General features: G+C 41.0%; 1 protein-coding gene across 1 annotated transcript; it reads left to right on the top strand.

Moving 5' to 3' along the window:
• Positions 1 to 5,873: 5,873 nt before the first annotated feature.
• Positions 5,874 to 20,888, top strand: LOC120063537 (sodium-dependent serotonin transporter-like). The gene is made up of 13 exons (XM_039013900.1): positions 5,874 to 6,096; positions 9,415 to 9,549; positions 9,876 to 10,095; positions 10,476 to 10,614; positions 10,928 to 11,062; positions 15,934 to 16,037; positions 17,682 to 17,809; positions 18,006 to 18,118; positions 18,273 to 18,404; positions 18,648 to 18,747; positions 19,001 to 19,101; positions 20,433 to 20,600; positions 20,805 to 20,888. Exons 1-13 carry the CDS (start codon positions 5,874 to 5,876, stop codon positions 20,886 to 20,888), a joined length of 1,782 nt encoding a protein of 593 aa, XP_038869828.1.
• The last annotated feature ends 2,032 nt before the right edge of the window (positions 20,889 to 22,920 follow it).

The following is a 22,920-nucleotide window of genomic DNA, read 5'->3' as shown; positions in this document are numbered from 1 at the left end:
GATGCAAATCCTGAGTGCATGTACTGTAATTAATGCAAAAGTCATTCTAAAGTAATCACAATTGTTTCCTTCTGCATCATTTTAGGTGCCACCAACATTTTACAGCAGTTTCTTCCATTTGGTGGCCTCATATATCATTTACTGACATCATGGTAAGTGAAACTCTATGTTTGGGCTTGTCTAACGATGAGGACAGGTAGTACAGTAGATGTGTTGGGTGTGGACTTGAACAAACCCTTGTTGGTGCAGCCCATTGGAGTGTGAGCAGCTTGGGTTCCCTCTGGCCCCTGGCTGAAGTTGCGGGGCCCAGGGGGGCCAACCTGTCAGCTAGATCAGGTGGTGAAAGGGCAAACAGGTAATCCTGGATGACAGAGGAGGAAGTGGACATTGCTTAGCAGGGCTAGACAACGGCCTCCTACTCCTACACTGTGGGCCCGAACCATCATTTTCTCTCATTGCCCTTCCTTACTCTCTGATGCCAGTCAAAATACCAACGAGCAGACACATGCTTTACAACATGACATGTAGACATGTTCACATACTCGTTTTGAAGAGGGTCATAAAGTGGTCAGCTGAAATAAACCAGAGGAAAAGTGATACAGTCTGAGATTTTGTAACCCTCGTCTCTGGTGAGCATGACACTCTATGCCATCTCCTATGGATGTCGTTATTAGATAACTAGGAAACTGAGAGTGTGAAATAGCAATACTCCTACATTCTCATTTCACAAATCGAATTGTCATTGAAGGGCTCTTGTCAAAGTAGCTACGCTGGAAGTGCCATTTAATACCTCTTCCTAGCCTGTAATATTATTATTATTATAATTCCTCTTCTCAGCCTCGTGCCATTTACTACCCCCACTGAAATGCTATCAGAAATCCTAAAAACATGAATTATTCTGCATTTACTTAAGATCAGCTGCTTTTGTAGGCTACAGCATTGTCTTTGCACTATGGGAAATGTGTTTTTTTTCAAAAAACAATTAGCTATTTTTACGTAATTTGGAACATTTTGATTAGTGAAATCCTGAGACGTTTTATTTACCTTTTTAAGAAATAACTTTTGTCCATTAGATGGTGATAGTGTCATTAGAAATGATTTCTTCAGGTGCCAAAGTGAGCTTTTTTTCTAGACCAAAATGGAAGCAGATCCTGAGTGCATGTACTGTAATTAATGCAAAAATAATTCTAAAGTAATCACAATTGTTTCCTTCTGCATCATTTTAGGTGCCACCAACATTTTACAGCAGTTTCTTCCGTTTGGTGGCCTCATATATCCCTTTCTGACATCATGGTAAGTTAAACTCTATGTTTGGGCTTGTCTAACGATGAGGACAGGTAGTACAGTAGATGTGTTGGGTGTGGACTTGACCAAACCCTTGTTGGTGTAGCCCATTGGAGTGTGAGCAGCTTGGGTTCCCTCTGGCCCCTGGCTGCAGATGGGGGGCCCAGGGGGGGCAACCTGTCAGCTAGATCAGGTGGTGAAAGGGCAGACAGGTAATGCAGGATGACAGAGTAGGAAGTGGACATTGCTTAGCAAGGCCAGACACCGGCCTCTTATTCCTATGCTATGGACCTTGACCATCATTCTCTCTCATTGCCATTCTGCCTTCTGAGGATGTTTTATTCCCCCCGCGCTCCCACTGAATCTTGGGGTTTTTACTCTCTTGATGTCTGTCAAAATACCAACGAGCAGACACATGCTTTACAACATGACATGTAGACATGTTCACATACTCGTTTTGAAGAGGGTCATAAAGTGGTCAGCTGAAATAAACCCGAGGAAAAGTGATACTGTCTGAGATTTTGTAACCCATCTGTAACCCATCTGCCACCTCCTATGGATGACGTTATTAGATAAATAGGAAACTGAGAGTGTGAAATAGCAATACTCCTACATTCTCATTTCACAAATCGAATTGTCATTGAAGGCCTTCTGTCAAAGTAGATACGCTGGCGGTGCCATTTAATACCTCTTTATAGCCTAGTAATATTATTTTTATTATAATATCTTTTCTCAGTGCCATTTAATACCCCGCCCCCCCCCCCCCCCCCCGTCCCCCCCCCCCCCCCCCCCCCCGTCCCCCCCCATCCCCCCCCCGTCCCCCCCCCCCCCCCCCCCCGTCCCTATGTGAAGTTTAAAAGGATTTGGGAAGTGCTCTTCTTCCACTGATTTCTGATGAATGTTATGATAAGGAGAGTTATTATCATGTTGTCATTGTGATTGCTCATTGTCGACCGACAGCACAAACTCTGCATTGTACCTTTAACACTGGGATTCCCTTCCTGGGATGACTCACTCATTACTGTTATTTTAGATAATGTACTGAGCTTAATTCCATGCCAGGACTTCTCTCTGACTACACTTTGTACCCAGTTCCTATCCACTTACTCATGGATGGCAGGCCCATCGATCTTCACATCATCACAGCGCTCACGCCAGCGCAATACAAAAAAGCACAACAGGGTTGTTGTATTCATTCAGGCACACACACAACAACAACAAATGTTTTGCAATGTCCATTTTCTTCTGTTTGGTGCCTAATTCCCTTAAAACTCATAGAAATGACTTTGCCAAATGACGCCATCACCTGTCTGTAATCCACTGGAAGCCCAGGTTGACTACAGCACCAGTAGATGGCTGGAAATCTCCACTCAGAGTGATAACAAGACACAGGTTATTATTCTGAGTCAGAATGGATGTGTTCACAGGAGAATGTTTCCCCAAAAAATCTGCGCTTCAGGTGCAGAGGAGAAAAAAATTAGGATGGGTACACAAAAGAAGAACAAGACCAGTAAAAACACGTGCAAAGAAATGATGAGAAAATAACAACTACGGTGCATATCCATATCGCTCGGACTGTGGGCGCGGAGATGTCAGTGACAGCTCCCCTGAGATATGAGTGCAAGGCCGCCATCTTGCACACGTCCATGTGTGATCAGAGTCGACAGTCTCTAATGGACACCAGGGCATGTGCAGGGAGGCCCTGTCAGTCCGATGTTCTTTTGCCCTTTTGTGCCAACGCAGATTGACAGGCTTGTATGTAGAAGATTGCCAGTGCCATATAGTGAGGGATTTGTGGCTGTGGTGGTTTGGCCTTCAGGGCCCCCCAGTCTTTGCCTGAGCAGACATGGCGTTTCCCCCTGACTGGCTGTTCACCCTATCCTGAGTCTCCTGTCACAGCTTTAGCAGTGGGTTGATGTTTGCAATATAAGGTTTGAGCTATAGGAGCTGTTGAAAAGGTCCTCATCATGAGATTCACTATATATACAAATGTATGTGGACACCCTTCCAAATTAGTGGATTCGGCTATTTCAGCCACACCCGTTGCTGACAGGTGTATAAAATTGAGCACACCGCCATGCAATCTCCATAGACAAACATTGGCAGTAGAATGGCCTTACTGAAGAGCCCAGTGGCTTTCAACATGGCACCATCATAGGATTCCATCTTTCCGACAAATCAGTTTGTCAAATTTCTGCCCTGCTAGAGCTGCTCCGGTCAACTGTAAGTGCTGTTATTGTGAAGTGGAAACGTCTAGAAGCAACAATGGCTTACACAAGGCCACACAAGCCACACAAGCTTGTGTAGGCCACACAAGCTCACAGAACGGGACCGCCGAGTGCTGAAGTGTTGAGTGCTGTAAAGCTTGCCGCCATTGCACTCTGGAGAAGTGGAAACGCGTTCTCTGGAGTGATGAATCACGCTTCCCCATCTGGCAGTCCGATGAACGAATCTGGGTTTAACAGATGCCAGGAGAACGCTACCTGCCCCAATGCATAGTGCCAACTGTAAAGTTTGGTGGAGGAGGAATAGTGGTTTATGGCTGTTTTTCATGGTTAGGGCTGGGCCCCTTAGTTCCAGTGAAGGAAAAGCTTACGCTTCAATCACACCGACAGCGTTATTGCATTTTGGTACACTAGAATTACAATCATTTCCAATGAAATGCTGCATTTGCCTTGAAGTAGTGTGTTCAGTGTGTTGCATATGTTGGATTTATCGAACGTATGCGTCAAACTGTATGCGTAGATGGCTTGACAGAAATGGTAGCAGAAGGTGAATGTTGAACTTTTGTTGCATACATATCCAGATGATGCTGCGTACTATTTTGCGCAATGACGCTGTCGGTGTGTTCGAAGTGTTAATGCTACAGCATACAAAGACATTCTAGACGATTCTATGCTTCCAACTTTGAGGCAACAGTTTGGGGAAGGCCCTTTCCTGTTTCAGCATGACCATGCCCCCATGCACAAAGTGAGGTCCATACAGAAATGGTTTGTCGAGATCGGTGTGGAAAAACTTGACTGGCCTGCACAGAGCCCTGACCTCAACCCCATCGAACACCTTTGGGATGAATTGTAACGCCGACTGCGAGCCGGGCCTAATCGCCCAACATCAGTACCCAGTATTTTGGCTGAATTGAAGCAAGTCTCCGCAGCAATGTTCCAACATCTAGTGGAAAGACTTCCCAGAAGAGTGGAGGCTGTTATAGCAGCAAATGGGGGACCAACTCTTTTGACACTCACAGTAGGCCTACTGCAAATATCATGTAGCCTTGGGATTATTATTGTATATTCCCCTCTAAAAACGATTTCCTAACATTTTCAATTAAATTATTTGTCTTAACAGTATAAAACAAGAGTATAGAATCAGTAGTATGAACGTTAGAGGAGGAAACTTTAGATAGGCCAGGCAGCAGCAACTACCATTTGGCTTTAAGTGACAAGTTCATGATGGTGTTGAATGTTGCTCGTCCAATCACATTGTCATATCCATTTTCCAAACTAACTTCATTTGGTGCACTCTCCACTCATTGACCTGCAAGATTATGACAGTCTGTATATTTGGTTATGACTCTGTAGGACTTTTGAAACGGCCAGTGCTAAAAGTGGTGGATTCAATTACAAGGTCATTTAATTAGGTTTCCCTAACGAGTCCAGTTAAGCCACAGAGCTTCTGGTCTGTGCTGTTGTCTCCTCACCAAAAGCATTACCCTGGACTCAGGGAGCCAAGACGCCTCGGGACTTTGTGTACTTAAAGAGTTCAAAATGGTCAAGGTTCACGTGTATTTCATTCACGCGAACACATACGCGCACACACACACACCAACACACACACACCTTTCTTTAGCCGTCTTTTACCAATCTTTTGACATGGGACTTTGCATTGTCAGGTGTGGATTCAACGCCGACAAGAGCTTTTAAAAGTTGCGTCATACTGTCAAGATTGGGACTTGTAGGCATGATTCTGCATGCTACCATGGTGCCATAAAGTCAAGACCTCTAAAGATGTGGTGGATTATAACATTTGCATACAGTGAATTTGAGTAGCTTAATTCCTCCTCCCCTCCATTGCAAGTTACCATTTAGATCCACAGACTTCTTTAATACTAAATACTCAAATTAATTCAAAAATGTATTCTGACAAGATACATCAAGACACATATAGTAAGTAGCCTAATAATGATATTGGGCTTTAGGGAACCTAAACAATACATAAATTCAACCAAGCCGCTTATCAAATAGTAGACCAAGTAGTATATCTCTTGAAAAGTGTTGTTAAATAATAGTTTCTAAAATGTGCGTTAATAGAGGCCAGGGTTTCTACAATTGTAGCCAAATTTAGGGAACCAAAAACTCGTCGAGGTTGGAGTGGAGCTCATTTTGTTGATATTAATGTGTGCAGAGGGAGTTCTACTCCATGAGCCTAGTGATTGGCAACTCTATCAAGTAGCAATGTGCAGTCCCTCCTACACCTCCCACTCTGACCTGTCATCGCCCATAATATGAGAATCTTCTGTGCCTCTGAAGCTTGTCAGTTTTTTCAAACTTACCTGCTCAGACGGCAGACTGGCTTTTGATAGTCCGCCAACCATGACCCGCCAAGACACAGCGACCCCAACGGGAAGCCTGAGCGCACAGGGCCCCTCAAACACCGGTTACAACAACAACCCAGTGCCGGTACCTGTGATCACACAGACGAACTCAAGAGACAAATGGAGCAAAAAGATGGATTTTCTTTTATCAGTCATTGGCTTCGCGGTAGACTTAGGAAACGTGTGGAGATTTCCATACATTTGTTACCAAAATGGAGGCGGTAAGAGTTCAATTCTTTAAATATTTGCTTTCTGTTTTAGTTGGCTAATCTATGACCTTACTTACATTTATGTGGTCTTATCTTTCTTAATATTAGATATGGCTGAATATAATTTTTTTATATTATTCTTTAGATAGTATATGTTTGGAATGAAGGATTTGAGAACGATAGTGGCTCTCATGCGCGCACTTGGGAAGGCTATACCTCCTCCTGTCCATGGTGCTGAAATTAGCTTCACATGCTCGAGAGCCTGCAACCCACTCCAATTTACTCACTGAAACACACTGAAGTAAAACATTATAGTTAAGCATAAAAGTAAATAAAGTATTGTACTATGTATAGCATAGGTTTTCCTGTTTATAACCTAGACTATTAGGAAAGTTCATCCGCCAAGATGAGTTCGAAAAGACAGCGTTCTATAATGGACTTGTTTAAAATGTCCCAAACGACGTCGGACGCGGTACTGAATGAGGCTACAAAGCATAGGCCTGCCTCTAATCTGATCAGTATTATGGGAAATGGAAAGTGGAAAATGTCTAGCCTATCGCGATTATAGGCTATAAACGAATTAAAAAGTCTCTCAATATTGTATTTGGTTGCATGAAAAAAAAAAATTGTATTACATCTGTAATTACCGTTGTGTTTGCACCTCACGTGTAGAAGGCTACCGTTTGCGGTTTGACTAGAGGGAATATTTCACTTGTTGCAGTAATTTTATGCACCTTACAGTGGCACAACTGCTTCTCTAAAAGCAGTTGTTTAGAGTACGTAAATAAAAATACTTTAAAGTACTACTTAAGTCGTTTTTGAGTATCTGTACTCTACTTTACTATTGATATTTTTGACTACTTTTACTTTTACTTCACTACATTCCTAAAGAAAAGAATATACTTTTCCTCCATATATTTTCCCTGACACCCAAAAGTAGTCATTACATTTTGAGTGCTTAGCAGGACAGGAAAATGGTCCAATTCACACACTTATCAAAAGAACATCCTTGGTCATCCCTACTGCCTCTGATCTGGCGGACTCACTAAACACACATGCATCCTTTGTAAATTATGTCTGAATGTCGCAGTGTGCCCCTGGCTATCAGTACATTTAAAAAAACAAGAAAATGGTGCCGTCTGGTTTGCTTAATATAAGGAATATGAAATGATTTATACATTCACTCTTACTTTTGATACTCAAGTATATTTGAGCAATTACATGTACTTTTGATACTTAAGTATATTTAAAACCAAATACTTTCAGACTTTACACAAGTAGTATTTTACTGGGTGGCTTTCACTTTTACTTGAGTCATTTTCTATTAAGGTATCTTTACTTTTACTCAAATATGACAATTGGGTACTTTTTCCACCACTGTCTAAAAGTAGGCAAGACCATGTATCCATTTGCATGTACCTTCTGTTCTGAAAGAAATATTTGTTTTAAGTTATAAAATGTGTAGGGATATACAGAAAACCCTACACTCTAAAGGGTTTCAAAATGGTTATTTGGCTATCGCCACAGGCGAACCCTTTTTGGTTTCAGGTAGAACCCTTTTTTACCCTCCGTGTAGAACCCTCTGTGGAAAGGGTTCTACCTGGAACCAAAAATGGTTCTTGAAAGGGCTCTCCTATAGGGACAGCCGAAGAACCCTTTTAGGATCTAGATAGCATATGTTTTTCTAAGAGTGTACCAATCATTTGACAGATGATCTGATTAAAAAGCAAAGACTTTTCGAATCTTTGGATGATATGAATGTAATTAATTACAATAAACCTTCGCCAAAACATTGAATACATAAATACACATACATTTGTGCAAAAAGTAGTCATAGTGTATTTAAAGGGACAATCTGCAGTTGCTACATCCATTTTTGGACTTATAAATTAATGTTATGTACCCATTAATTCTTGAAGAATAACTTATAAATGCCCCATGATCGCTTAGTTCAACGGTTGTACCCCATCATAACCCAAAATATAAGCATGTGTTACTCCAATGTTTGTAAACAAAGTAAATGTAAAGAAGCACTATTTATCCTCAAAACATGGTTAAAACTATAATTTTGATATCATGAATGGTCAGTCCTTGCATCCATAGCTGTGTTTATACATTTTAGAGTGGCTAGATTTATCCATCCCTATCCCTCAGCTTTTTGCCAAAAGAGAGGCGGGGACTGCACTTTGTTATCGTTTCAACTGCTGATTGCTTCGTTAAAGATAAACACTTAACCTAAAGCATCCAGGTATAATGTTTTATAACCTGTTTAAAAAAAAATTAAATCGATGTCCGCGTCCCCATAAAAATCTGTCAGATTAAGCGAGAGATATCCGCCGATGTCGCACTTCCGCATCTGCAGTGAAAGGTGGCAGATCAGACCATGAGACATCCCGAAAATCAGTCTTCTCACACAATCGTCTGTAGCGTCCGAACGGTTTGGCCAAACGGTTTAACCTCTCTATGGAAAGATGAGACTCTCACGAGCGCGATGGTGTTCTCATTTTATGTTTGATCTAGGACGCCCACAGGCCTCGCAAGACTCGTCTGAAGGTCCCCGGTACCAGTTGAAACAATTAGTTGAAGTATATATGGAGACTGTTTCGAGCCAAAAATAAGGGTTTAATTACATGTAAAAAAAATAAATAGAATAATTATGTTTCCAGATCTTTCTTATATCTCTCAGATATAGGACAGCCACTTCAGAACAAACTTCCTTTTGATGTTTTTGTGGGGACTATCTGTTGTTCCATGAAGTGAATCTGTTATTCAATGTGTTTGTATGGGCTAACAGCAGTAATGACTATCTGTTGTTCCGTGAAGTGAATCTGTTATTCAATGCGTTTGTATGGGTTAATAGCAGTAAGGCCAAATAAAAATGTTCACCCCCCCAGCTTATTATGAGTTGATAATACTGTATGAGCCTTTTAATGTGTTATAGAAAGGCTTATAAATAATATGTTCTGTCTCTCTATGCATAGCATTTCAACTGTCTTAAACTGGCTGCTATTTAGTCCAGCTCATTATGAAATGGTTACAACACATTATAAACGGGTCATACATGACTTACAAGTCTTGCATGCATTATTACTGCATGTCTATACAATGCATTACAACTTCATCATAATGCATGAAATGGATTCTATACGTAACGTGTTACCAGATTTCCTTACATATTAAACTACTACATCTCACATCTTGCATGTCTGACACTTGTGCTGTGACAGTAGCCTGGGGACGAGGTTAGGCCTGCATCTTCATCAACACAATGTGATGTCCATATAGTTATGAGTCAGACATGTGATTTTCCCTCTTTACATCTCTGGACAGGGGCTTTCCTCATCCCCTACATTGTCATGGCCATCTTTGGAGGGGTGCCACTATTTTACATGGAACTGGCCCTGGGACAGTTCCACAGAACTGGCGCCATATCCATATGGAAACACATATGCCCCATCTTCAAAGGTAGGACTAGCATAATTTACAAAACAACCCACCTCACATCTCACTGACCCCACACCAGTGCACGTCTTTACATTACTTGCATACTACACATCTTCTTCTCACGTTCACGTGGCACTTGCTGTTGACAAGTTTATCGATGAGAACAAGGTAACTATGGAATCATTTGGAAAGTGGGTCAATTGAAAGGTAAAGTACTGTACAGTCCTCAGTATATGAAACGTACACTATAGGCCTATAACTACATAGTAATTGGTCATTTCAAAATGGCATCATGTTGCATAGAGGCACGTGTCTCTAATCTCTGATCCATCTGTCTATGGTTTCAGGCATTGGGTATGCGATCTGTGTCATCGCGCTGTACGTCTCCTTCTACTACAACACCATCATCGCCTGGGCACTTTTCTACTTCTACTCGTCCTTTGCCAGCGTCCTGCCCTGGACCAACTGTGACAACGCCTGGAACACTGAAAACTGCACCAACTACTTCCTGAAAGACAACGTGACCTGGAACAACTACTCCAGGTCACCTGCTGAGGAATTTTACACGTAAGTCCATGTAAGTGGCGGACAGCACAGGGAATACCTTACCGTGACCTTGAATAGTCCCGTCAATTGTTTGACATCATTGTCATCGTTTCATCGCATTCAAATGTTTCAAAATACATTTTCATTGTATTCTCATTTAAACGTTTCAATTAAACACTTGCTCACAAGTGCTGAAACATGCTGTGATTATGTAAAGCTGATAGACCAGAAGAAATGGTGCTCTATCAAAACAAAAATAGTTCAATGGCTGGCTTCATATATAGCCCTAAAAATGGATCTATATCGAGCCACAAGGCACCATTAGTTTTAGCAATGTAGGTAAGCCTACAGGTAAAGGTAAGTAAATGCAAACACAGTACTAATGTATTTTTCCTATACAGGAGGAATGTTCTGGAGATCCACAAGTCCGATGGGCTGCGTAACGTGGGGGGTGTTCGCTGGCAGCTGATGCTCTGCCTTTTTCTCATCTTCACTATCGTTTACTTCAGTCTCTGGAAGGGAGTGAAGACATCAGGGAAGGTAGCATGTCTAAGCCACTCTTCCAGGAAACCGCATCAGTGTGTGGGGATAATTCCCGGATCATTGTTGTACATTGTAGCAAAACGTCTGTGATTAGTACCGTTCCGGGTCATCCAATCCCAAGGCTAATGTACTAGCCACAGAGAAATATTTCAGTGGGTGGTGTTCACAATGGGCTTATCAAGTACCAGGGTCATTACAATGCAATGTCCAGTGTGATTTACTTGTCTATAATCTCCATTCATCTTCCCTTCTCATCTGTCCCCCATCTCTCTCTCGCTCTCTCTCTGCTGCTTTGCCCGTCCCGTGCCAGGTAGTGTGGGTGACGGCCACCTTGCCCTATGTGGTGCTCTTCATCCTGTTGATCCGTGGTGCCACCCTACCAGGTGCATGGAAGGGAGTGGTCTTCTACCTACAGCCAAAATGGGAGAAACTCTTTGAGACCAGTGTGAGTTATAGAGAAGAAACAGAGTACACTTGTCCATTATCATATCAATTCCATATGATCATCTGTTTGGAGCGGGAAACACTCAAATAGGGTGAGGAGTTTCCCAGTGTTGTCTGATCATTTTGGTACCGTTTCAAATGACAATTTGTTTGTTACAGTGAGCGGGCTAAATTTGCTATAGGATGTTATAACGTTGTTATTTGAATGTACAGATGCAGTCATTTTTTTGCGTGTGTCACAGCACAGCATTTTGCACTCTCCTGTGTCAAAATTGGTGAAAGGCAGTGCACAGCAGTGATCAAACACAGTCAATCATATACAAAATAATGTAATGTCCCTAGTGAGGAAGAGGATGTGGCATTTGTTATTTCAATTTGACCTTTCGCTAAGCCCCGCCCCATAATTTTGCGCAACCAATCGCAGTGCTTCAATGGATAACAACTGTTGTCGAGACCGACACCTCGGACAAGCTCACAATTAAATGGTATGAAAGCCAGTGAGAGATATGGAAAAAACTGAGTTTTCTTAAAAAAAAATTATGTTTAAGTGGCTAAATAATTTAACAGTGCACCAGAAGTACTTGCTACTGTGATTCCTGAAATGCAGAGCCTGTTGATGGAGTATTTTTTAGAATGCGAAATTATACTTTTGTTACATTGTTTTCTTGCTCAGCTGGTTAGCTAACTCTGTCTCATTGACCACCAAACGTTGCAAACGCTAGCTAGCCACTTAATATAACTTGTTTTCTGGGAGGTTACTGTATACGGACACGCCACTGAGAGTTGAGTGTGGAGACGAATGGATTCGGTTCAGTCAGTCATCCTGATGAGCCCTTCCGAGCAAGTTTATGCTGGCTAGCTGGCAACAACAGCAGTATGGCGTTAGTTAAAACTTGTAAAAGAAAGTTGTGTTTATTTCTAGAAATAACTTGTAGTATTGGTCACCATCTCCAATTTGTTCCATCCCACTTCATTTTATTTAGAGTAGGACAGGAGCCTACAAGAGAAATAACTTGTAATATTGGTAGTAACCATTTGGATGTCACAATGATACAGTCTACACTGCTCAATGGGGAGAGTTTGTGCTCCAAGCCGGCAACACAACAACACGGGACATAGTGTCAGTCACTCCCGCTTGCTGCAGTAAGGAGAGGGTAGCTGTTAGATCAGGGGTGGGCAATTCCAGTCATCGAGGGCCGGATTGATGTCACAGTTTTGCCCCAGCCAAGCTAACACACCTGACTCCAATAATCACCTAATCATGATCTTCAGTTTAGAATGCAATTTGATGAATCAGCTGTGTTTGCTAGGGATGGAGTAAAAGTGTGACACCAATCAGGCCCTGGATGACTGGAGTTGCCCACCACTGTGCTAGATAGTGTAGCCTGTATCAGGCCAGTGTGACAGCTAAATCACATTTATTGTAGTGATTTTCACCAAAAATGTACAACTACGGCATTAACATCTAATGTTACATTTTTGTGCAAAATAAAAAAAATACTATTACTCCGATAAAAATGGAATGATTCTGAACACTTCCAAGTCCCAACTTTGGCAGAGAAGTTTCAAATTCTCTGAAGTTTCTAGCCTCAAGCATAAACTAGCTAGCTGGGAAGGGCTCAACAGGACGACTGACTGAACTGAATCCGTTTGTCTCCACTCGACTCTCGCTGCGTGACTAACGTCATCAATTTGGGCACCAGGCGTGTCTCTCCCTTGTTTTCTCAGAATGTATGTTAACTAGCTAAGTTAGCAATGTTATGAATACATATTTTGCCGACATCCGGGTATGATTTGAGATCACTAAAGTGGTTATAGTTTTGACTGCATGCTGACTGAATTCATGGCTAGCCACACTATAAACATAATTTTACCAGGTTTCTGTGAAGACAGTCCACCACAACATACCTAAGAGTTTACTGATTAGCAAAGGGTATTATGTGTTTAATTTAATTGGGTATTAGAAACACAGATCATTGTGAAGGGATTGCACCAGTGGTTGAATGGGGAATTGGGCTTCCTGAGAAAATGTTGTCCGAGGTTGAATAATGCATCTGGTGTTCTGGTTATGGGGAGGTATTTTTCTGGTGGCTATAAAGCTGTTCAAACAACCTGACCATGACATCAAAAAAGATGTCAGCCTGATGTCATTGCAACCAGTATATTGGGAACAGTCTGAGTCTACCTCTACCATAACATAGAAGGTGATAAAAAATGCCTGAGCGGAGTCCCCACATCTGTTTTTCAGGGGAAACGGAAGAGGTTGAAAATACTGAATCCCTGAAAACTGTAAACATACACTTTCTGCCAACCTGTGGAAAGTTCCTCTACCATAATGTCCTTTAACTTTGCTTTCTTGCATTCTACTCTCTGATGGTACAGTGCTGTATTGTTGGCTCAGTATGAGTGAGCGCTTTGGTTCAAGGGAATATGGATGAGATGAGATGCATAAATAAGCCACGTGATAATGAGATGCATAGTTGGTTTAGATTTTTTCCATTAACAAAGCCCCCCCCCCACCCATTCTCTCTCACACACACATACACTCTCTCTCTTTCGTCCTCCTCTCCCTTTTCAAGTGCATGCTTCTCTTCAGATCTCTCTCAGTACAGCTGTGAAATAGGATTTGTATGAGGCTATCATTTAGCAGAAATGTCATTTGACACAACAGGTCACAGTAATCCATTGGAAAATATGACAATTTTGGCTATTCAATGAACACCCTGCAATTTGTGCTTATGCTGCAAGGATAATGCATTATGATGTGCAATGCATTGCAAAATTTGACATCAGCATGAATGACCCTTTTATAATGTCTTATTATCCTGACAAAAGAGCCAAATGTGTGTAGACATTATAAAGGCACATGGAAATAATTAGAAAAGTACATTTCCCAAAGAAAATGTGTGTGCTTGCTAGCTTGTCTTGAAATATGTATGGTTGATAGGACAGGATAGTCTGAACATATAAACGTTGGTTTGGTGTCTTTAGCTTCAACGGTTCAAGAGTTACTACTACTGCTGGTGGGTTATTTTATGCCAATGTTGGCTAATTTATATTGTTATAATTTAGAACGTTTGAAAATGTTAAAGTTGTTTTAATGTTTGCAGCTGAAATGATTTAAGAACAGGAGCATGTATAGGTCTACCACAGTGTTCTTATGGTTGTCATTGAATCCCTTAAGTGGTATGCTAATGTGTGCTAATTCAAATTATTATAATTTATACATGTTTAAGATAATTTTAAGTCAGGAGAGCCTGAATGTTAAAGTTGGTGCTGTAGCTTTATTGGCCAAGGAGCAGGACCATTTTGAATGGCAAGGTACCTCTGTATTCCAATGGTTGTCGTTTAAACTCATGTTCATTTATGCACATTTTAAATGGTTATAGTTCAAAAAGTATAAATAGTATCACAAACCTGTATGCAAGCAATGTATGTTGAGTCAGTCTGCACATTTCAGCATTGGTTTGGAATTGATAGCTTAAACGGTTCAAGAGAAGTACCACAGACAATTGTTCCCCATGTAATTCTATGGCCCTTTTATTACCATTGAAATGCATTGGGTGCTCAATTAAATATTGTTGTAGTACAAAAAGTATAGATACTATCCATTTTTTTTTTAAGTCAACTAAGTTGGGGCAATCTGTACATTTGAAAGTTGCTTCGCTTTGAGAGTTTATACCAGTGGTTCCCAACCAGGGGTACAAGGACTTGGCCTATCCACAGGGGGAACTTGATAAGACTGATGAGACCATAGGTCTACTGGTAAAATGCACATGAGGGAGTACTTCAGGGGTACTCCGGTCAGAGCAAAATTCAGTTGGTGGTACAGTAACCAAACATTTTTGGGAACCACTTGTTTATACGGTTACAGAGTTGCGGTGCTCTAATATGCACATTTAAGGAAATGTAAACTGATTAAAGGATGGAAGAATGAAAGAATGCTTGAATCTATGAAGTGTTTCCGTCATGCTGAAGTTGGTTTGGAGGTTCTAGATTGAATCGTTAGAAAGCAGTGGCACTGTAAAAATCTACCTCTCGTGGTGCCATTGACGCTAATGTAAACATTACCCACTTGAAATCATTATAGTTAAAAAAGTATAAATAGTATAAAAAATCTGAACGCAAACAATCTAAGTAGGGTCAGTCTGAACATCTCAACGTTGGTTTGGTGTTGATAGCTTAAACGCTGAAATAAAGGGATGTCAGGTTTTTTATTTAAAAAAATGTTCAAGTCTATGGCCATTGACTTGCATTGAGTTTTATGCAAATATGGTTGCAGTACAAAAACTGTAAATAGTATCAAAAATATTTTCTCAAGCAACCTGAAGATGGTCTGTCTGCACATTCTAAAGTTGGTTTAGTGTTAATAGCTTATGTGGTTTAAGTGCTAGAGTGAGTGGAAAAAAAGCTTTGAGTATGTAAGAAATCTAGAGTGGTCTTGCCTTCAGCAAGCACACTAACTAGTAATACATTATTACATGTGCAGACTTTAATTTCAAATGTTACCTGTCACTTATTATATACATTTGTATTAAACAAGAAACACTGTGCACAGATATGATATGATATGATATGATTTGGATGCTTGGAGGGAATCAGCTGTCCAACAGGGATATTTGAACGTGAGAAATGAATTAGCATTACATCTAAAGCCCCACAATAGCAGAAGATTGTGAGAGATAGACAGACACACTGGCTGGCTGACAGACAGGAACAGTTAGGCTTCAGTAGCTTGACACAGGTCTTTACACTGTTGAGATATACAGGGATGCTATACAAGTCAAAGCACTGAATCTGACATTCTGAGATTGCAGGTAAATCCCTCAGGTTCGGTCATTTGTGTGTAATTCATATCCATGTGTTTTGTAGGTGTGGGTAGATGCTGCGGCTCAGATCTTCTTCTCCTTGGGGCCAGGCTTTGGGGTGCTCCTTGCCCTCTCCAGCTACAACCCGTTCACCAACAACTGTTATCGGTAAGAGCTGATACTAAAACTCCCTTAAATAATAATAAATATACACTGAGTGTACAAAACATGACATACACTTTCCATGACATAGACTGACCAGGTGAATCCAGGTGAAAGCTATAATCCCTTATTGATGTCACCTGTTAAATCCCCTTCGATCATTGTACTGGAAGGTGACGAGACATGTTAAAGAAGGATTTTTATGCCTTGAGACAATTGAGACATGGATTGTGTATGTGTGCCATTCAATGGGTGAATGGGCAAGACAAATTATTTAAGTGACTTTAAACGGGGTATGGTAGTAGGTGCCGGTTTGAGTGTGAAGAACTGCAACGCTGCTGGGTTTTTCGCGCTCAACAGTTTCCCGCGTGTATCAAGAATGGTCCACCACTCAAAGGACATCCAGCCAATTTGACACAACTGTGGGAAGCATTGGAGTCAACGTGAGCCAGCATCCCTATGGAACTCTTTCGACACCTTGTAGAGTCCATGCCCCGGCAAATGTGTTCAGAGGGCAAAAGGGGGTGCAACTCAATATTAGGAAGGTGTTCCTAATGGTTTGTACACTCAGTGTATCTGCCTGTATTCACCTATGCCATTTAGTAGACGCTTGTATCCTAAGCTTGCATCCAAATGTATGTGCATACATTTTCATATGGGTCGCCCCAGCGTGAATCAAACCCACAAACCTGGCATTGCTAGCTCCACCCACTACCAACATAGCCACACACCTCTGAGAGCATATGAAACTGTCAACCACATCAATCACTTCCAAACAAGTAAAAAGGACAAACTAGAATGACTCAGAGGAGGTAAGTGTATCCAGGGAGGAAGAGGAGACTGCTCCTCCTGAATTTCCCATACACCAGTGATGTAGGAGTATAGAGTATGGCTGGATCCCTACGGTAGCGTTTCCAATCTCTCTCATAAAAGGCTGTCATGCATTGATATCCAGTGACAAAAACATGCGCCTCTGGCAGCCTATAACTATAGCCCTCACTTTTATTCGCATCAGCCCTGTGTCGTCGAGGAGGAGGAAACACCGGCCAATCAAGGGGATTTATTTATGATGTGTTGAATAGATGAGCTCAAACGGATGTCCCACAGCAACTCTTTAAGACAATGTAATTACAATTATGAGAAGGGAGTGGTGAATCCAGCGTAGTGGGAGATGAAAGGATCACGGGGCTCTCCTGAAGAAATTGAATTGTATGCTCCCTGTGAGACGGCTGTCACGTGCGTGGTTAATGTGATTAGTACAGTAACAGTGGCGCACATGAGGAAACAGTGGCACTGCTGCTTCTCGGAGAACTTGATGAATCACGCAGAATCTGAATGGACTTACTCTTGCTGACAGGGTTATCCTAATGAAACAAAAGTGAATGCCCATTCCATATAAATAGAAATGGCATTTAGATGACTGTATATCTCAATGGTCCACTCACTGTTTGTGTTTGCTTGCTAGCAAGTGAGCTCGGTCAAGAACATGTCTTACAAAGGTAATCCATTTAGGGGACATTTGCTCCATTTACAACATCCCAATGTAACCACTGTTCCCAACCAAACCAGAGAAAGATATATACGAATGAATTACAATACTTGAGATGATCAGACAGGCACCGTGTTTGTCTCTATGTTGTGATGCCGTAGTGACGCCATAGTGACCAGCCTGGTGAACTGCCTGACCAGCTTCATGTCTGGTTTTGTGATCTTCACTGTGCTGGGGTACATGGCAGAGAAGAGAAATGTGAATGTGGAGGATGTAGCCCGAGACAAAGGTCAGTGGCCAAAACTCTTCTAGATAAATGTTTTTTTTCCCCGAATACCTGTTTCAAGTGTATTTGTCTGTTTTATTAAGTAACTGACTGTACATGTTCAACAGGAATGTATTTCTATATCTAGTGCAACAGTAGGAAATTGTAGCCTTTAGATTGTTATCAATATGGGATTTACCCCCGAACACCTCATCCCCAGGTCCAAGCTTACTCTTCATCACCTATCCAGAGGCCATAGCCAACATGACAGGGTCAACATTCTTCGCCATCATCTTCTTCGTGATGATGATCACTCTTGGGCTCGACAGCACGGTATGACAGAACTTGGGTTGAAGTGTCTCATCAGAAGAAGGAGACTTGCCTGTAACTTGATGTATCAGATTATCTCTGAACTAAGTGATGTCCTTAGGTCATGTGTAATCACACTCATTGACGTGGCCCTCTCTCGTCTCTGTCTCTGTCTCAGTTTGGAGGACTGGAGGCTATCATTACTGCTGTGATGGACGAATACCCTGATTACCTGGCGAACAGACGGGAGCTGTTTGTACTGGGCTTGGTTGTTGTGTGCTTTTTGGGCTCCCTCAGCACCCTTACCAATGTAGGTAACATGTAAATAAGAATGTAGCACTTTGAAGACAAACTTTGCAACAGTTAAAAAAAGGGCACATGAGGGATCTGGAAGCTCCTGATGCAACAGTAGTCGTTATAAGATGGCACAGGATTAATCAAATAATTACGTTTCAATAGAAACAAACGCTAAATTAACAATCTATATTAGTTTGATCAACTTGTCCAGAAGGAACCTTTCACCACATAAGTGACAGGTGTGTGTTTCTCTCAGGGCGGGGCCTATGTGGTGAAACTGCTGGAGGAATTTGGGGTGGGTTCCTCCATCATTGCTGTTGGTTTTCTTGAGGCCATCGCCGTTTCCTGGTTCTATGGTAAGAATGGTGATTTAATGGTGATGTTACATCTCACGCTTCCTATACTCCCAGTAGTCTTGCATGAGACAGAAATCATCATTTATTTTTTCTTGTAGTTGTTAAAGCGGAAGTAATGCATTATGCATCCTACTGACTCCTAAATTATATTGACAAAAATACTTTTTTCAGGTTTCACATGACAAGAAACTGTTTTAATAGTTCTTATCATAGTGTTGTTGAATGCTCTCTTTTCAATTTGTATTGCTTCCAGGTATCACGAGATTCAGCAATGACATTAAATCCATGTTAGGCTATTCTCCTGGATTATTCTGGAAGGTGTGCTGGGTGGCCATCAGTCCTGCATTTCTAGCGGTAAGCAGACCCGGAGGGGAAACCAACCAATAAGATTTGAAATGACGGAATATATTGTCGAATCCACCTAACAGGAAGCTTTGTTATCATACCCTCATCTAGACAATTAAAACTGATTTAACAGTGTTCGTCATCCACTAGTTCACAAATCTGACGCACATCAGGTGACTCAATCTGATTGGCCTACAGCTCCCTGTCACAGAGTTTCTGTACCGTATACGCTAGGAGTCAGGAAGCAGGTGCAGAAGGTGAGTTTAGTAATGAGAATAAGCAGATGAACAAAACAGGAGAACCGTACTGAACGCGAACAGAACCAATACTGCCTGAAGACTGGGGCTACTGAGGGCTAAACAAAGGGTACGTAACCAAGGTAATGATGAAGTCCAGGTGTGCATAACGATGGGGAGCAGGTGCGCGTAATGATAGTTGACACAGTTTTTTGTAAACCTCTCGTATATCGCAAACTTCAAATCCTCCTCATGGCCCTTTCTGGTAACCTGCCCTGTCCGGATCAATGGACATGGCAGGTTAAATGACATGGGTGGATGGTCAGTGTAGGATCAGATGTGCTAACATTTCATTTGGACTTTGCTAGAGATTGCATGGTAATATTTTGCTTAAAGCCTGCAGGTATAACGCTTTGTCCCTTGTAATAAGCATGTATCATCCTTTATAGTGGCTTAATATACAGTTTGTAAAATGCCATTGTCTCTAAGTTTCAACATTTCAACTAACTCAAAATGGCTGTTATTTAATCAGGCTCATTATGATATGATTATAAGACATTATAAGAGGGTCATGAATGTTCATGACAAGTATTACAATGTATTATAATAACACCATAATGCATTATACGTGCAGACTTTAAATAAAGTGTTGCCAACCATATTTTTCAGCATAGAACCCTCCTCCACCTTCAATTCTTCAGTCTGGAAGTAAAGGACACCCAGCTCACACTCAGCCTTAATGTCTCATATTTTTTTCTCCTGTTCATATTCTACAATCCTAAATGTCAACTTTATTCGCCTGCATAACGTAATATCCCTGCCTCCACTTTGCATACATCTCCTTTAATCTCTCTTAGCCTTCCGCTGCTGAAAGAGCTGTCATTTTCTTCTTTATTATTCACCCTTTTTTGTTTCTGCTCTCATCTCCCTCGTTGGTCTGTGATAATCTCGTAAAATAAAGATATACATTTTTATGTATTGAAATGGCTTTTCTGCTTTTTGGGGGGGAGGCACACAGGCATCTAATGCCATTGTCACATATGTGAATTCTAATTGAGAAAAATATGAGCATGACTTTTGAGACTTGTCTCTCTCCTTTCACAGTATATAATAGTGAGCTCCCTGCTTAAGCCACCTCCCCTCCAACTCTTTGACTACAAATACCCAGACTGGAGCATCACGGTGGGCTACGTCATCGGGGCCTCCTCCTTTATGTGGATCCCTATCTATATGGTCTACAAGCTGGTGTGGACCCCCGGATCACTGAAACAGGTCTGATGGACTCATGTACCGTGTTGACTATTGAGAAGAAATGGATGTGTAGTGTGTGGTCTGTGTGACTTATTGTCCTAAAAAGAAGCACCTAGTTAATATATTTCAATATGTGATGAGTGTATGGCAAATGGTTTAATTAATCATACACACTTGTTATCTCTTGTTACTCCATCCCTGGTCTCTACCTGTTGTTGTTCCCAGCGCCTAGCCGTATGTCTGAGACCTGAGAGGACCATTATGCCAGAGATCCACACAGACTCCCTCAACATGAGTCCTGTTCCATAGAAGGACCTATGTTGCCAAGAACCCAGCCAGGCACATCATGTTCTACCAATAGGCTCCTGAATGAGAACCAACTCAGCAGATACAGATCAATCTCATGGAGTGTTCAACAAGTCTTTTTTTTTTGTAGCTCAGTAAGTACAATAAACACAAATTGTCTGCAAGAGGGGACTTAATGTAAAGAGAAAACATTTCATATGAATTAATATTCAGTGTGAACGCGTCCTTCAAATACTGTCAGTATACAGTTTATTTTGGACAGAAAAATGTAGGTCTGATCACAAGACAGACTTCTACAGCTATTAAGATAAGGCAGTCACTTCTCACCAATTACTTGTTTATTTATTTAACCTGGCAAGTCAGTTAAGAACAAATACTGATTTACAATGATGGCCTACCAGGGAACAGTGGGTTAACTGCCTTGTTCAGGGGCAGAACAACCGATTTTTACCTTGTCAGCTCGGGGATTTGATCCTTTCGGTTAGTGGCCCAACGCTCTAACCACTAGGCTACCTGCCATCCATACTTCTTTCTGCTACATTATTAACAGTCAAAAAACATGACCCAGTCACATTAAATTACCCTTGCATGTTTTCTTTTTAATGATGTACCCTTTTAAGCAACCACAGTGAGAATCAGCTTTGGAAATTGTCTCATTAAAATCCCAAAACATTACATGCAGTGGAGATTTTTTAAGAAAAGTATCTTGTGTGTTGAAGATAAGATCAATAACCAGAAAACCTTTATTAATAACTGGGTTTCATACAAAGTATAGCAGATAATGTCATTTGTTTTGTGTGATAAGTAAAAAGTTACACTGTGTGGCTGACAAATGGTTGATGTCTTAAAGGTTTTTTGAACAGATTTTAACCGACAATAGTTCCTCACCAACATGCAAGTTAAAAGGATTACCTCAAAGAATGCAGTTAGCGGATGAGACCAAATACGCTGCTAAAAGTCTTTCCTTTTAGGTTATGCTTTATTTCATAGTCCGCTATTTACCTGTAATTTTCTTGGAAATGAAGGTAAAATGGTAATGACATAATTATTGTTACGTAATTGGTATCCTGGGTGTTTACCAATTGTTTTGAACCAGTTGGTACCAATTATTTAGATATACACTAGATGTCTAATTGTGGGCGCTGTGTCGAAGCCACTGTGCCTCCATCTTGGCACTCCACCACCGTTGAGAAAGAAAAAAAATTCTAAATGCATTTCTTAATGTCTACATTCGTTTTTGCAACATTTATTCTATTACCCACCTTAATGCATTCTTTTAAATTATATTATGTGAGCTAAACATAACGTTTAAAAAATGCATACATTTCCCTGAAAGTATCATTTTTAGTTACTGTCCCCACTACAACAACAAATACATAAATACATGGTATTTTGTCAGTTAAACATTTAATTGAAATACTGTAGAATTCCATTCATTCCTATGGAGGATTGCTCCTACTGGGGAGTGCCAATATGGCTGACCGGTGGCTTCAAAGCCGCTTAATGGCCAATGCATAGCGTCAGCAATCCAGGGTTTATATACATTATTGGTTGGTACCCATTTTTAGCAGTTTCTGGTATATTCCAGTTACATTGGGACTACAAAATAAATTGTTAACTTATTTTCTCCTAAGTGTTTGTTGTTGGGATAAACAACTTCCGGGTATATTCTGCCTTAAATCTGCCTAAATATTGTAGATACGTCAAAGCATTATAGACTCTGTATTGATATTATGCCTCTCCAGACAAACAAAAAAAAGGTTTTATTTTCTCTATGTGATAAGACTGTTTGAACTGTTAGTCAATCCCAAATCAAAGCCTATCAGGGATTGTAACACGTTTCCATTTACTCTCAACCTTTGTTTCATTTATCTCCAGAGAATAATGTGACGAGTCGTTTTAATTATGCTATATAATATTTGGAATGTTTTGTGATTTCAGTCTTACCTTTCTAAATAAAAAAGGAAGCAGGTCCCTGTATTTGTAGGATGTGACGGCAACTTTCTCGTATACATGTAATGAGAAGTTTAAAAAG

The sequence above is a fragment of the Salvelinus namaycush genome, chromosome 18 (assembly GCF_016432855.1).
Source record: "Salvelinus namaycush isolate Seneca chromosome 18, SaNama_1.0, whole genome shotgun sequence".
NCBI lineage: Eukaryota > Metazoa > Chordata > Actinopteri > Salmoniformes > Salmonidae > Salvelinus > Salvelinus namaycush.
The sequence above is the reverse complement of the archived record's forward strand: the minus strand, read 5'-3'. Positions and strand labels throughout refer to the sequence as shown.

Excerpts from the sequence above, each read along its gene's own strand:
- LOC120063537 (XM_039013900.1), top strand. The coding sequence starts at position 5,874 with ATGACCCGCCAAGACACAGCGACCCCAACGGGAAGCCTGAGCGCACAG. Across the intron at positions 6,097-9,414 it reads TTGTTACCAAAATGGAGGCG|GGGCTTTCCTCATCCCCTAC; the intron begins GTAAGAGTTCAA and ends ATCTCTGGACAG. Across the intron at positions 11,063-15,933 it reads AGAAACTCTTTGAGACCAGT|GTGTGGGTAGATGCTGCGGC; the intron begins GTGAGTTATAGA and ends TGTGTTTTGTAG.